This window comes from Heterodontus francisci, chromosome 1 (genome assembly GCF_036365525.1).
Source record: "Heterodontus francisci isolate sHetFra1 chromosome 1, sHetFra1.hap1, whole genome shotgun sequence".
Lineage (NCBI taxonomy): Eukaryota > Metazoa > Chordata > Chondrichthyes > Heterodontiformes > Heterodontidae > Heterodontus > Heterodontus francisci.
In genome coordinates, this window is record NC_090371.1 from 270,905,718 (window position 1) to 270,921,488 (window position 15,771).

At 39.8% G+C, this 15,771-nt stretch overlaps 1 protein-coding gene across 1 annotated transcript in view; it reads left to right on the plus strand.

Annotated features, from left to right (window-relative positions):
• The window catches only part of abraxas1 (abraxas 1, BRCA1 A complex subunit), a 42,314-nt gene that overhangs the window by 16,350 nt on the left and 10,193 nt on the right, over window positions 1–15,771 (plus strand). Inside the window, exons 4-7 of the mRNA XM_068044770.1 lie at window positions 5,018–5,084; window positions 8,881–9,074; window positions 9,205–9,324; window positions 14,959–15,043. Coding sequence (XP_067900871.1) covers window positions 5,018–5,084; window positions 8,881–9,074; window positions 9,205–9,324; window positions 14,959–15,043 — 466 coding nt within the window. The remainder of the gene's footprint in view (window positions 1–5,017; window positions 5,085–8,880; window positions 9,075–9,204; window positions 9,325–14,958; window positions 15,044–15,771) is intronic.

Here is a 15,771-nt window from a genome sequence, read left to right on the forward strand (position 1 = left end):
CCCTGATCAGGCTGTGTTTTGTTCAGGTGACCATAGATGCTCTCCCCTGATGTGTCCATTCAGTGTCTTTGAACATGGGGTCATTGTTAAACAATGAGGTTGGACTGTGGTTTACTTTGATAAAGTGGTGTTATTTCCCACCTATTATCTTGGTTTTGCATGCAGAGTCACTCTGTCTGTGGAGGTCTTTGTCAGCCCAGTTCTTGAAGTTAGGAGCCATTTGGCATTGAATGACCTGTTTAACATTTTAATGTGTCTTCCCCAGGACTAGTCCAGACATGATGGTGAGTTTGGTCTCCAATGGTCACAATGTATATTTGCATACAGGAGGGGCCACCTGACCTCTTAATCCATCTTGTCTGCAGCAAAATGTGTCCATTTTTTGAAGTTTAATTCACCAGTTCACTTTAGTTCATAACTGTTCCTTTCGTGAGCGTGACAGGATAAAAGAGAGTGCTGGATCTACATCAAGTTTCTGTTTTATACTGTTTCAATTCTAAAATAAGGCTAATAATTCAGATGTAAGAAAATAAGAAATAGGAGCAGGAGTAGACCATATGGATGTTCAAGTCTGCTTCATTCAGTATGATCATGGCTGATCTTCTGCCTCAACTCTCTTTTCCTGTCTGTTCCCTTGATTCCCCGAGAGACCAAATATCTCAGCCTTAAATATATTCAATGATGGAGCATCCACAACCCTCTTGGGTAGAAAATTCCAAAGATTCACAACCCTCTGAGTGAAGAAATTTTCCTTCATTTAGTCTTAAATGATTAGCCCTTTATCCTGAGACTGTGCTCCCATGTTCTAGATTCCTCAGCTAGGGGAAACAACTTCTCAGTGTCCAACCTGTCAAGCCCCTTCAGAATCTTCTATGCTTCAATGAGATCACCTCTCATTCTTCTAAATTCCAGAGAGTGTAGTCCCAATTTACTCAGCCTCTCATCAAAGGACAACTCTCTCATCCCAGGGACCAATCTAGTGAACCTGCACTGTATTGCCTCCACACAGGTATATTCTTCCTGAGATGTAGAGAGCAAAACTGTGCACAGTACTCCAGGTCTCGCCAAATCCCTAGACAATTTCAGCAAGACTTCTTTATTGTTGTACTCCAATTCCTTTGCAATAAAGGCCAACATGCCATTTGCCTTCCCAATTGCTTGCAGCACCTGCATGCTCACTTTCTGTGTTCCTTGCACAAGTATGCCCAAGTCTCTCTGAACATCAACATTTACAAGTTTCACACCTTTTAATAAATATTCTGCTTTTCTATTCTTACTATCAAAATGAATAATCTCAAACTTCTCCACATTATACTCCATCTGTCATATTGTTGCCCATTCACTTAACCTGTCTATATCGCTTTGCAGCTTCTTTGTATCTCTCTCACAGCTTACATTGCCGCCTACTTTTGTATCGTCAGTATTACTCTCAGTCTCTTCATCTGTTATTAATATAAATTGTAAATAGCTGAGGCTCCAGCACTGTTCCTTGCAGCACTCCATTAGTCACAGCCTGCCAACTCAAAAATGCCCATTTATCCCCATTCTCTGCTTCCTGTCCATTAACCAATTCCCTTTCCTAATATATTACCACCAACTCCGTGAGCCCTTATCTTGCATAATAACCTTTTGTGTGGCACCTTATTGAATGCCTTTTGGAACTGCAAGTATACTACATCTACTGATTCCCCTTTATCTACCCTATGAAACATATCCTCAAAAAAACTCCAATAAATTTGTCAAACACGATTTTCTTTTCGTAAAATCGTGTTAACTTTGTTTGATCATACTCTGCTGATATTAATTATCTTAGTTCCTGACTCTTATTAGCCCCTTGGTTATCCTTTATTTCTGGTACGTAATTTGTGTCTTCTACTGTGAAGACAGTCACAAAATATTTATAAAATGTCTCTTCCATTTCCTTGTTCCCCATGATAAATTCTCCTGTCTCTGCCTCTAAGGGACCAACCTTTAGCTACTGTCTTTTTTTTATAGACTTATAAAAGCTCTTACAATCTCTTTTTATATTGCTGGCTAGTTTACTCCCATTCTATTCTTTCACTTTTTGTCAACATTTTGGTCACCCTTTTCTGGTTTCTAAAACACTCCCAATCCTCAGGCTTACTACTATTCTTTGGAACATTATAAGCCTCGTCTTTTAATCTAATACTATCCTTAACTTTCCTAGTAAGCCACAAATGGATCTTTCTTGCTGAGTTTTTGTTGTTTTTAATGCAATCTATTTTTGTTGAACATTTTGAATTGTTTCTTTAAATATTTCCCACTGTTTATTTATTGCCATACCTTTTAGCCTATTCACCTAATTCACGTTAGCCAGTTCTCCCCTATGTAATTGGCTTTAAGTTTACGATTCTTGTTTGGGACTATATCACTTTCAAACTTAATATGGAATTCAATTGTATTATGATCACTTTTTCCCAGAGGGTCTTTTTCTATGAAATTACTAATTAGCCCTGCCTCATTACCCAATACTAAATCTAAAATAGCTTCATCCCTAGTTGGTTACACAACATGTTGTTACAGGAAATTGCCCCAAAAGCATTCTACGAACTCATCTTCCAGACCATCTTTGCCAATTTGTTTGGTCCACTCTATATGAAGATTAAAGTCCCCCAGATTATTATATTATCTTTGTTACAAGCTCCAATTATTTCTTGCTTAATGCTCTGTCCAGTGGTATAACTACTGTTCAGGGGTCTGTAAACTACTCCCACCAGTGTTTTCTGATGCTTGCTATTGCTAATCTCCACTCATACTGATTCTGCTCCCTGATCTTCTCAGCCAAGATCCTTTTCCCCTACTGTCCTTATGTCAAGCTTTACTAACAGGGCTACTACTCTTCCTTTACCATCCTGTCTGTCTTTTCGAAACAATGTGTATCCAGGAATATTTATTCCCAACCTTGTATCCATGTCTTTGTAATGGTGATTCGATCTGAACCATTTATTTATCTTTATTTGTGCTTCTAGTCATCTATCTTATTGCGAATATTTTGCTTGTCTTTACCCTAATTGTTACACTGTTCTATTGCCTTGACTTTTCTCTTCAGGTTTCGAAATCTTCCTTCACCTGAACCCTCCCCCAGCCCCCTCTTTTCATTTAAAGCTCTATCCCTAGTTATATGATTCACCAGGACACTGATACTAGCCCGATTTAAGTGGAGCCCATCCCAACAGCTCCCTCTTTCCCGAGTATTGGTGCCAGTTCCCCATAAATCAAAACCCCTTCTTCCCACACCACTCTAATCTGCTTGACCCTTTGCCAGTTGGTGCATGGCTCAGGTAACAAACCAGAGTTTATTACCTTTGAGGTTCTGCATTTTAATTTGGACCCTAACTCCTCAAACTCTCTCAGCGTAACATCATTCCTAATTCTATCTATGTCGTTGGTTCCTACATGGACCACGACAATTGGATCCTCTCCGTCCCACTCCAAGTTAGTCTCCAGCTGTGAGGAGATGTCGTTAACCCTGGCACGGGCAGGCAACATAACCTTCAGAGTTCCTGGTCGCAGCTTCAGAGAACAGTATCTGTCACCCACTATACTGTCCCCTGTCAATACCACATTCCTTTTTACTTCCCCCTCTTGAATGGCATCCTGACCATGGTGTCATGGTCAGTTGGCTGATCCACCCTGTGGTTGTTGCTGTCATCCACATGGGTAGCAGGTACCTCGTACCTGTTGGTCAAAGTCAAGGGCTGAGGATCTTCCATCACTGTATGCTGGATCCCCATACTCGCCTGACTCGCAGTCACACCCTCCTGTCCCTGATCATTGACCAACACTAAAGTTCTACTTAACCTAAGGGGTGTGACAATGAAATGTAAAATGGGAATGGGTTTGCCATCTCAGGCGACACACCGCATGGTGCTGTAATGGGCTGCATCACAGATTAACGAGGTTTGCATTTTTCTCCACATGGTAAGTTTCCTATTTTGATCCTGTTATCAAGATGTAGTGTGAATGAAAGAAGAGCACTTCTCTAGAGAGGGAGAGATCAAGGAAAAGTTGGAAAATTGTTCTTGTACACATCTTGTAGCTGATGACTGTTGCATTGGCAGAGATTGACAATTTAAAAAGTTTTTTTGACTTTTTATTTCCCCTTTGGAAGTCAGTGATGCTGGCACGGTGCAATTTATTGCCCACTCCTAATTGCCCTAAGGACTTTGAATCAACTACGTATTGTGGAACTGGAATCACATGTAGCTATACCAGGTAGGGGTGCCAGGTCCCTTACCTCAAGGACATTAGTGAGCCAATTGAGTTGTTACAGGAAGCTGGCAGCACTGTTGGGTATTTAGTGCCAGCCTGTAAGTTACCAAATTTATTGGCTTTAATTTAATAACTTTCTATGGTGAGATTTGAACTTCTGGCCTTTAGGTTGCTGATCCAGTACCATAACCACAAGATTACCATATCTTTGTTCACAGCTGGTTGGGGAAAATGAAAAATCGTTAGCTGTGTTTGTTGTAACAGGCTTAAAAGGTGGACCTGGGAAACATGAGCCATAGTGCCACCAATGGTGAGAAGTTTGTATAGCAGACGTTAATGCAACCTACCAAAAGCAATAAAAACAGGTTACACTTTTTGCTATCACAATATCACAAAAGTGCTACTAAATCTTGACGGCATGAAATGGAAGTAACAAAGACTCAAAATGTTATATATGTGTTTGCAGTGTCCACCATAGACCAAATCTTATTGATACAAGTATTCACCCATTTACTAAATTACTTTAGCATGCAGGTACAGATAATTTTTTTAAACATAGAAATGATTCACCTTGTTCTGTTAAATGGGTCATTACAATGTCATTTTGTCTTGTCAAAATTACTGAAAGTAGTGGTGTTATAAAATAAGTAGTGCCAAGTTTTGTAAGTAAGGGCATTGTGCCAAAATAAAGATAGAAAACCAAACTGTTAGAAAGCAGAAGCTAAGGTATACAGTACTTTGTAAATTAAAGTCATGTTACCAATGTCCTGTCTGTCTTTTACAGTTTTTATAATTCTGCTGGTGAAGTGGACGAGACAGCATTGCAGAAAATACTGTTAAATCAGGAAAAGGTATTGTCAAGAACAGCTGATGCAAAGATGATACAATTTTTATATTGGACTGACTTTTAACAAATCTTTCATATCTTAATTGTATATCTTGTATATTTGATAGTTTTTAAAATTGGCTGGTAATTATGCAGATAAACAAAAAAGTCATCAGTGGTGGAATTTAGCAAATAATATGTTAAGTAAACACACTGAAGTGTTGGTAATTTTTAACTGATTTAATGTCACTTATATGGAATTGCTGTAGGAATTGCATACATCTGGGTGAGGAGCTGTAAATTCTGTTGGTTGGTTGTTTAGCCCAGTAATGACTACAATTCTCTGTGGTGTTGGATATGGCATTGATAATAGGTAATTTCTAAAATGGCACTGTGCACAATGAGAGGTTGGCACACCATTCCAGATAGAGAATGGATTAAAGATGTTGTCAGAATTATGCTGCCATCAACCCATCTTTTAATTGGCATACAATTTGAGTCAAATATTGATGCAATCAGTCCAGACTAGAAGTGGCCAGATACACTTGGCTGAAAATGCCAGACAACATAATGATCCATGTTTGTGGTATTTTCTGGCATCTGCCTGGCTACAAAGAATGCCACATTCAGAGCAAAATGTATTATACTATTCAAGCAGGATGATGTTAACATTACGGAATGTTACTGGATATTACCAAACGTCGGCTCTTGATTTCTGCAATGATGTGAGGTATTGAGAGCATTGCTAAAATGTTCACCTAATCAATTGACTATATCACTGTTCAAATAAGAGATCAGGAATTGGCAATTGGCACACATCAGCGTGGTTTCACAATGTAGTTCTTGGTGACATGCAAAGGATTGAAGTTCTTCAGCTTTCATCCGGTGTGTTGTATCTTTATAAATTTAGTCCAGTTAGTTGCAAGTTGTGCAGCTTTTTTCCCCCTGAAACATATAGTTGTTAGGCTGTTCAGGATATGCCATGTGCTGTTTGCTAAGGAATGCCTGGATCAGCATGTCATCTACTTCAAACCACTGGGTGGTGATAGCACTGATTTATTTCAGACACAGTCTGTTAAACTATGTTCTTGAATGTGCTCCAAACACTTTGAATGGAATGACAACTTTCACAATTGCTTTAATGTATTCTTTCAAGCTTAACTGAGCTATTTTCAGAGGTCTGTATCTTTACAGCAGTTGATACCAAAGAGCTAGGATAATTTATGATATTGAATTCATGAGTGGGATGTAATGACTAACAAGATGCTTAGATGAATCTATTCACTGATCAGTCTAGGAGTCAACTCCCTGCGTGGTTTTGGCTGTTATGCTTAAATTGGTAAGATGCCAGTTTTAAAATTGAGTGCATCCACCATGTCTAGTGTGCTAATGATGGTTAGTTGACAATCATTACATTTGATTATCAGTCTGGTTGTCCTTTTCAATACAACTGTTTAAATTACCCAACAATATAGATTTTTCATTTCCATATGGCACAAATGCTGCAATAACATGGTCTAGGTCTGCAAAATGTTCTTTAATGTCTTTTGTCTTTAGTGTTTGTGGGCATATATGCCATGAAGAGAGTAGCAACTTTCTTTAAACTAAGTGCATTGTCCTAAGACAGTCTTTGACACTTTTTTGGGGGGGAAATTAGATTACACTGTTCAGAATGGAACAGATACCTAACAGAATCTCTGATAGTTGAACATCAATTGTGGATCTTAGTGAGCTGGCCTGTGTTAGCTGATCCAATTTAACTTTAGGCTACGCTTTTGATCTTGAAACATTTTGGTTCTTAAATTCATGGTAGTTTGCTTTCTGGACAATTGCTATTCAGGTTTGGACCAGAAACCTCCATCTGTCATAATATTCATGTTTAGGGTGATTGGTGTGATCCAAAAGAAAGCTCCTCAGTCACCCAAGCGATTCCCAGGTGTTGCTATCCACCTCACACATCTTGATTGAACCACACATGAAACTTGACAACTGGAGATGGGCTGCATCCTACTTGATCTTTGCAACTTCCTCCAGTCATGCACCCTGCATTCTTCCGATTCTGGCTTTCTGTGTACATCTCCCGCTCTTTTCCCCATCATTGGTGGCACAACCTTTAACTGCCTTGGTCCCAGTCTCTGGAACACCCTCCTCAAATCCTTCCATCTCTCCTCCACTTTTGAAAGCCTTCTGAAAACCAATTTTTATCAAACAACCTCCTGACTTCCATAAAGGGTTGGCGCCCATTCCTTTTTTTATTTTTCCCTCTGTATCATGTCTTCGTATTTTTCTATGTTAAAGGTGTTATATGATTACATGTAGTAGTTGTGTCTTTCTGCAGTGGATGCCAATATCTTTGTGCTGCACTAATGTCTTAAGAACAGTCCACATCTTGATGTTGCAATGGGGTTTGACTGAGATGGGCCATCTCTCATTTGCTTTGATCACCTCTGTATTCTTTATGCACTGGGAGACTGAGTATCATCTTAGTAGCTTTCATCACCAGTTACCCTCACCATTTTAATTCAGGAGCTATGGTCGTGGTGGTCTGGGGGGGGTGGCTAGTGCTGTGCACAAGTGGCTTTTTAGAGCCACAGATGAGAACTGGACAGTCAGTTGGGATCAAGCTGAGATAATCCTGGAGCAGTGCATGTGGCTGGAGGTTCTATTTCCCCTGAGTATCCTATACCCAACATTAAGGGGTGGAGAGGGTATAGGATATTTTGGTTTTCTATGACAAATTTGAACTTCATTGATCGTTTTGGAGATATTTCCTCTCCTAAACCTCCTTGCACCATGTATCATCAGTTGCTGAATGAGCAAGGGAAACCACCACCCCCCAGTCCCCCAAGTTCCAGCCAATGTCTGAGGCCACACCTTTGCAATTGACCAAGAGAGATTCAAAACAGCTGTTTTCTTTATGGAGTGTTTAAGTGGACCAAAGGCCAGGGATAAGTTACAAACAAAGAAAAGTTATGTGAAAAGAATGAATATTTAAAATAAGGGGAAGAATTTCTTGTTGCAGCTTCAAATTTGGCATTGAATCCTGCCTAGACTGATGGATGAGATTCTTCTGTTTACGAGCAATGAGAGCCTTTTATTTCAAAACAGCTCTTAGTGGGCATGGGTCCAGAGCACAAGAGAGCCCACAATGTTGCACTGATTGGCAGTTAACCTCTGAAATGCCACAGAAGTTCTCAGGATGCAGTTAGGGCACATTGTTATAACTGAGAAGAGTTTTACTTCACATCAGACGTTGACCTAGGAGTGCCTAATATTGCTATTTAGTGGCCAAAGTAGGAAGGTGTTACCTTTTGTAGCTTTGACGTGAAATTAACCAAAAATAATGTTTACAATTTTTAAGGGGTTTCATTATAATCAAGGTTTGCTGCACTGTTCGTTTAAAAGAAAACACAGGGTCCACTAGTGAATGTTTACTATTAAAGTTTTAATTGAAATTTGCTGAATTGTACTGTTTAATGTGCACATTGGAGTTAACTGCTGTGTGACGTTTGCGCGTTTGGTTAAGCCCTGTGTGACATGGTTGATTGCTGGGTGACATGCATGGAGGTAGTTAACGACTGTGTGGCCTACGTGCAGGTAGTTAACTGTCAGGTGACTTACATACTGGTAGTTAACTGCTGGGTGACGAGCTTGCAGATGGTTAACAGCTGGGTAACATGTTTAGTTATTGACTCAGCTTATTGTATTAACAGCTTATTTGGTAAAAGACTTAAATTTTAAAAGTGATATTGCTGTTCCACACTTTCCCACCTTTTAACCTGGGTCTAGATCTAAATCTACTTGTACTTTTTCCCCCTTAGAATGTTATTGGTTGGTATAAGTTCAGACGTAACACAAATCAGACCATGACATTCCGAGAACGTCTCCTTCACAGGACACTTCAGAAGCATCTGAAAAACCAACAGCTGGTGTTCTTTCTCTTTACTACCAAGTTAAGCAGAGAGAATGGGTCCACGCACAGTCTGGAGTACACGCTGTATAAACCCCAGGAAAGGTAAGCAGTGCCCAGAGTTATTTCAAACAGTATTGCCAGCCAGTGCAAGTTTGAGAAATGTAGCAAATAGAAACATTTTATAATCCATTTTTTAATAACCTCTGAAGCTAACATTTATCTTTTTGTGTAGTTTTATTCAGCGAATACCTATATCAGTAACCAATCTAGGAATGTCCGAACAACAAGACTACAAAACATTTTCTGGATCCAGTAATGCTGAGGGCTATTGTCGCGCAATGAAGAAACACAGGTAGAAAACACAGCTGATCTCGTCCTATGTGCTGCAGTAACTGAAACAGATACTGTGGAATATGACCATAATGCTCTAGGCTGCTTCAGGGTTTTTTTGGATAGGGCAGGGAAGAGGTATTGGTGGAGAGGTTTAATGGCACTTCTGCTTGGTAATGGGATTAAGATCTGCCTTGAGTCGTAAGTATTAATATGACATCATCACCTATCAAGTAACCTCAATAAATGACACCATCATTTTTCCATCATATTTAGGATCAAATAATCGACTGATACAAAGCTTTATACTTTTTGGATACACTGAACAGAATTTCAGCAATTCTAAGTTTTAAAAAAAAAACTGCTTTCAGTTTGTGGAATGACGGGAGACAGTAGCATTGTGGTAACATCACTGAGCTAGTAATCTAGAGACCCAGGCTAATGCCCTGGGGACAAGAGTTCAAATCTCACCACTGCAGATGGTGGAATTTAAATTCAAAGGGAAGTGAAAAAGCAAATAAGAGAAGCAAAGAGAGAGTATGAAAAGAGACTGGCAACTAACAAAAGGGAACTCCAAAGTCTTCTATAGGCATATAAATAATTAAAGGGTGGTAAAAGGTGGAGTAAGGCCAATTAGAACCAAAAGGGGGATCTACACATGGAGGCAGGGGAAATAGCTGAGGTATTAAATGAGTACTTTACATCTGTCTTTACAAAGGAAGATGCTACCCAGGCCACAGTGCAAGAGGAGGTAATTAATACAGGGAAGGATGTAAAATTGATGAGGAGGTAATAGATAGGCTGTCTATACTTTAAAAAGTTGATAAAGTACCAGGGCTGGATGAGATGCATCCAAGGATACTGAGGGAAGTGAGAGTGGAAATTTCAGTGGCACTGGCCATAATTTTTCAGTCTTCCTTAGGCTCAGGGGTGGTGCCAGAGGACTGGAGAATTGAAAATGTTACACCCTTATTCAAAAAAGGATGTAAAGATAAGCCCAGCAACTACAGGCCAGTCAGTTTAACTTTGGTGATGGGGTACTTCTAGAAACAATAATTTGGAACAAAATTCATAGTCACATGGACAAATGCGGGTTAATTAAGGAAAGTCAGCACGGAATCGTTAAGGGAAATTCATGTTTAACTAACTTTCTAGAATTTTTGAGGAGGTAACAGAGAGGGTTGCTGAGGGAAATTCCCGTTAATGTGGTGTACATGAACTTCCAAAAGGCATTTGGATACAGTGCCACACAACAGACATGTGAGCAAAATTATAACTCATGGAATAAAAGAGACAGTAGCAACATGGATACGAAATTGGCTGATTGACAGAAAACAGCGTTGTGCCGAATGGATGTTTTTCAGGCTGGAGGAAGGTTTGTAGTGGAGTTTCCCAGGGATCAGTGGTTGGGACACTTGCTCTTCCCGATATATATTAATGACCTAGACCTTGTTGTACAGGGCACAATTTCAAAATTTGCAGATGATACAAAATTTGGAACAATTGTGAACTGTGAGGTGGATAGTGTAGAACTTCAAAAGGACATAGACAAGTTGGTAGAATGGGCGGACAAGTGCTAGATGAAGTTCAATGTGGAGAAATGTGAAGTGATTCATTTTGGTAGGAACAACATGGAGAGACAATATAGAATAAAGGATGCAACTCTAAAGGGGGTGCAGGAGCATAGCGACCTGAGTGCATATGTGTATACGTCATTGAAGGTGGCAGGACAGGTTGAGAGAGTGGTTAATAAAGCATATAATGTCCTAGGCTTTATTAATAGGGGCATAGAGTACAAAAGCAAGGAGGTTATGTTGAACTTATGTAAGACACTAGTTTAGCCTCAGCTGGAGTATTGTGTCCAGTTCTGGATGCCGCACGTTAGGAAAGATGTGAATGTATTGGAGAGAGTATAGAAAAGATTCACGAGAATGGTTCCAGGGATGAGGAACTTCAGTTATGAAGATAGATTGGAGAAGTTGGGACTGTTTTCCTTGGAGAAGAGAAGGCTGAGAGGAGATTTGATAGAGTTATACAAAATCATTAGGGATCTGGATAGAATGGTTAGGGAAAAACTGTTCCCACCCATGAAAGGATGGAGAATGAGAGGACACAGATTTAGTGATTGGCAAAAAAAAGCTAAAGCAACATGAGGAAAACATTTTCACACAGCGAGTGGTTAGGATATGGAATGCACTGCCTGAGAGTATGCTGGACACCAGTTCAATTGAAGCATTCAAAAGGGCATTAGACTGTTATCTGAAAAGGAAGGATGTGCTGGGTTATGGAGAGAAGATGGGAGGATGGCACTATTTGAATTGCTCATTCAGAGATCCAGTGCATACATGATGGACCAAATGGCCTCCTTCTGCACTATAACAATTCTGTGATTCCCCTACACTGCTTCCAGAGTCTCCAATAGATAGTTCTCTTCACTCTGTTTAGTTGGTCCATTCAGAGGTGAATGTGCAACAGTTTAGTTTCTTAAGTCTTATTTTTACACCTGGGGTTAGAGAGCAAGTTATTGTCACAATTTCACAGGCAAGCTAATATTTTTGGAGTGCATTATCCTGTTCAGTGCAAATTTTTAGATTTAGATTTAGAGATACAGCACTGAAACAGGCCTTTCGGCCCACCGAGTCTGTGCCGACCATTAACCACCCATTTATACTAATCCTACACTAATCCCATATTCCTACCACAGCCTCACCTGTCCCTATATTCCCCTACCACCTACCTGTACTAGGGGCAATTTATAATGGCCAATTTACCTGCCAACCTGCAAGTCTTTTGGCTGTGGGAGGAAACCGGAGCACCCGGAGGAAACCCACGTAGACACAGGGAGAACTTGCAAACTCCACACAGGCAGTACCCAGAATTGAACCCGGGTCGCTGGAGCTGTGAGGCTGCAGTGCTAACCACTGTGCCAATGTAAACAAGTAAAATGTTCTGAAGCTGATTATTTAAATACCTGGAAAAATACAATCGGTCATTTTCAGACATTCACCTTTGTGCTGTTTTGAAACTGAATGAAATGTTTACAAAGTGACGTAGTTCTGTAATATGTCAGTTCTGGCAGGACAAGTGCGGAATAGGGAACAAACCTCTTGATTACACAAGTACTGTTGAACAAAGATTGAAACCTTAAAGAAGCTTGGAAGCAATAAATGTTTGATTCAGGATCAGTTCAGGAAAGTAGTTTGCTAAGTATTGCAACGTAGGGCAGTGTGTGTGTTTGTACTGACTGAAGCACACTTGTAAAGGGCATTTGGTTCTGAGTCAGTAGCATTCGGTATACTGTTCCATTGGTGAACCAGAAGTTGTGTTGCTGCCACCTACTGGATGTAGGCTGTTCTGACATTTTTAAATTTGGATTTACTGAATAACTTTATTCGATAAAATTGAAATAATTGTTGCAGCTTTAAGTCAGATTGCATAAGAAATATTTTTGAAATACATATTAGTTTGGAAATTAATAAGGAAAATTAGATATTTTCATAGTGAAAGCAGATCTTCTGGTCTAGTTAGCTGAGTTGAATCTCTTATTGCTATTTACCTTATTCTATGCTTTAACTTTTTTATTATTTTAACTTTTTTCATTGATAAACTAAGGTTTAGACCCATAATGCAGGGCATGCCATGATTAAAAAGAATAAGATGAGGTAAATCCAGCAGCATTGATTAGTTGATATGCATTGTATGTGTTGTAATATTGTCGATGGAGACGGCAATTCAATTGAGGGGTTCAGGGAACAGAAATGGCAGTAAGACCACTTAAATTGCAGCTTTTCACTCTCTAGAAATGACAGATAATTGAGTCTCCAAATTTTGGCCTTGCCTACATCATCTGCAATGTGCCAAATATGGGAATGAAGAAGAGTACAATCCAAATAACAAAAGAAAAATTCTGTTGTTTTATTCACCAAGATAAGGAGATGTTACATGCATAAAAGAAGCTGTGCAGTGAAGATATGTTGTTTCCTGTAAATATTTCTGGTGGATCAATGGGATGGTCGATAATTGAGGTTCTCATTATAGTGATGGCATTGTTAAAATAAATTGTTAAATTATGTTACATTACAGTAGGCATTCCATTGGTTAATCCAGTGACTTTATTGCAGATAATTCACAGGACTGAACTAAAGGTATCAAGAGAAATAGTTGAGTCTTGACCTTAGCTGGTGTCTGAATGCCCCAAAAACCAAAATGGATGTGATGGGTGTCACATTTTGAACCATTTGGCTATTTGGCTTAGAAGGGATTTCAGGTGAATTTATATTAAGATGCTTTTCAGTTATATTCAGACCACAAGGTGTTAATCAGTATTTCCTGATATGAATTAGGACCCTAAACTGGGAATAAATGAAGTTTAGAGATACAGCACTGAAACAGGCCCTTCGGCCCACCGAGTCTGTGCCGACCATCAACCACCCATCCATACTAATCCTACACTAATTCCATATTCCTACCAGATCCCTATATTTCCCTACCACCTACCTATACTAGGGACAATTTATAACAGCCGATTAACCTATCAACCTGCAAGTTTTTTGGCATGTGGGAGGAAACCGGAGCACCCGGAGGAAACCCACGCAGACACAGGGAGAACTTATAAACTCCACACCGACAGTACCCAGAATTGAAGCCGGGTCGCTGGAGCTGTGAGGCTGCGGTGCTAACCACTGCGCCACTGTGCCGCCCCATTGGCTAGCAGAATTGTGTTTCAAGCCTATCATATTAGACTAGAGTTCATTAGTGCACTTTAGAGACATTTGCACTTGTAATATTAGAATTGCTTCTATTTGTTGAGTTCTGGCTTGCTAGAAAATGCATTGCCATGTCCCCCCACACCAAACTGACAATTTCGATTGGCAGCTTAATCAGCCAATCCTTGTGCAGAGGCGGGACGAGAGTTGGACAGAGATTATGGCTTTGGCTTTCGCACATTCGTGCTGTAAAATTTACAGTAGAGTTGGAGTTTAAAACAGAGAGGCAGGGACCTCTCCTTTTCCTAAAGTCAGTTCAGTGAATACTTGTAAAGCTAGGGCCATATCAAGGGCTGTGTTGTCTGAATTCTTATCAATGTTACAAGGTGCAACTGGAAATAGATTTAATTTCGTTGGGGACCATATTCTTGTTCAGTCACGTATTGAATATAAATTAAACCAGTGTGCTTGTTTACAATTTGCCATGTCTCACTAGAGTGCTCATCGGTCCAGCTACTAGAAGATGGGAGAATTGTCCTTCAGTGAGTTGCGAGACCACACAACACAGCGTCTTATTGTTACAGCCCAGGGTGACACTTATCTAATCACTTAATTGGATATTGAGTGGTCAAGGTATTCTCCAGATCATATGGAATGTGGAGTCCAGTTATGGGAGTGATCGATGTTGCTGAACCCAAGACAATACCAAGTGCAGACCTGAAATGTGCAGCCGCTGTGCATTTAGATTGATCAAAACATTTCCCTTGGGGGGAGGGTACACTATTTGTTCTCTTTCCCCTTCTTCGAGCAGTAAAATATCACTGCTCCTTCTTAGTCTAGCACTAAGAGAGATTCAGAAAAAGATATTTTTGAGAGGTGGAAATGAACAGATGGGTGAGAGAAATTGTTAATTGCAATGGATGTAACTGCTGTTTTCTTCCCCCTCACAGACTTGTGTTTTTTGATCAAGAAGGGTCCTTAAAAGAGGTTCAGAGAATTAAAGGCGTGTCTAGTACACTGCAGGAGGAATTGAAGGTAACTGGGATGCAAATCATAGGCTTGTTGAAATACACTGTTCCAACATTAATAACAGCTCTGAGGCTGGCTTCAAACGTTATTGCTTTAGTTGTCTGAATGTTGTTTTCCAGTAAATTGGTAATTTGTGTGAAATTCTATTCTTCCTTTCACAATGTGCAGTGTCATTATTTAGAATGTATCCATGGTTAACCAAATATAAACAGCCCCTTTGTATTCAGTTTTCAGTATGAATTGTATCGTGATTAGTATTTACTTGTTCAGTGTTAAAATGAGATGTTCAATCTCTCTCTTTCCCATCTTTGAAATGGACTCAGCACTCCAAGACAACTGTCCTATGATCTTTGACATCTCTTCTGTATCCAAATCTGGTTAAAGAAAGTAGAATAAGAGTGAAGTCTTGCTGCCTTGCTCAGAGGAAGTTGTTACTGGTATGATTCAAGCAAATCAGTATAAACAGAAAAAAAATCGAAGTGATATAGATGCAAAGAATGGCTCCCTGACAGTTCAGCTTGTTTAGGAACAGGAGTGTGGGTCACTCAGCCCCTTGAGCCTCCTGTGCCATTCAATGAGATCATGGCTGATCTATCCTAATTCCATCCACCTACCTTGGCTGCATATCTTCTACTGCTTTTTGTAATTGAGTTCCAACCTCTACCACCCTTTGTGTGAAAATGTGTTTCCTAATTTATCTCCTGAATGGCCTGGCTCTGATTTGAAGGATACAT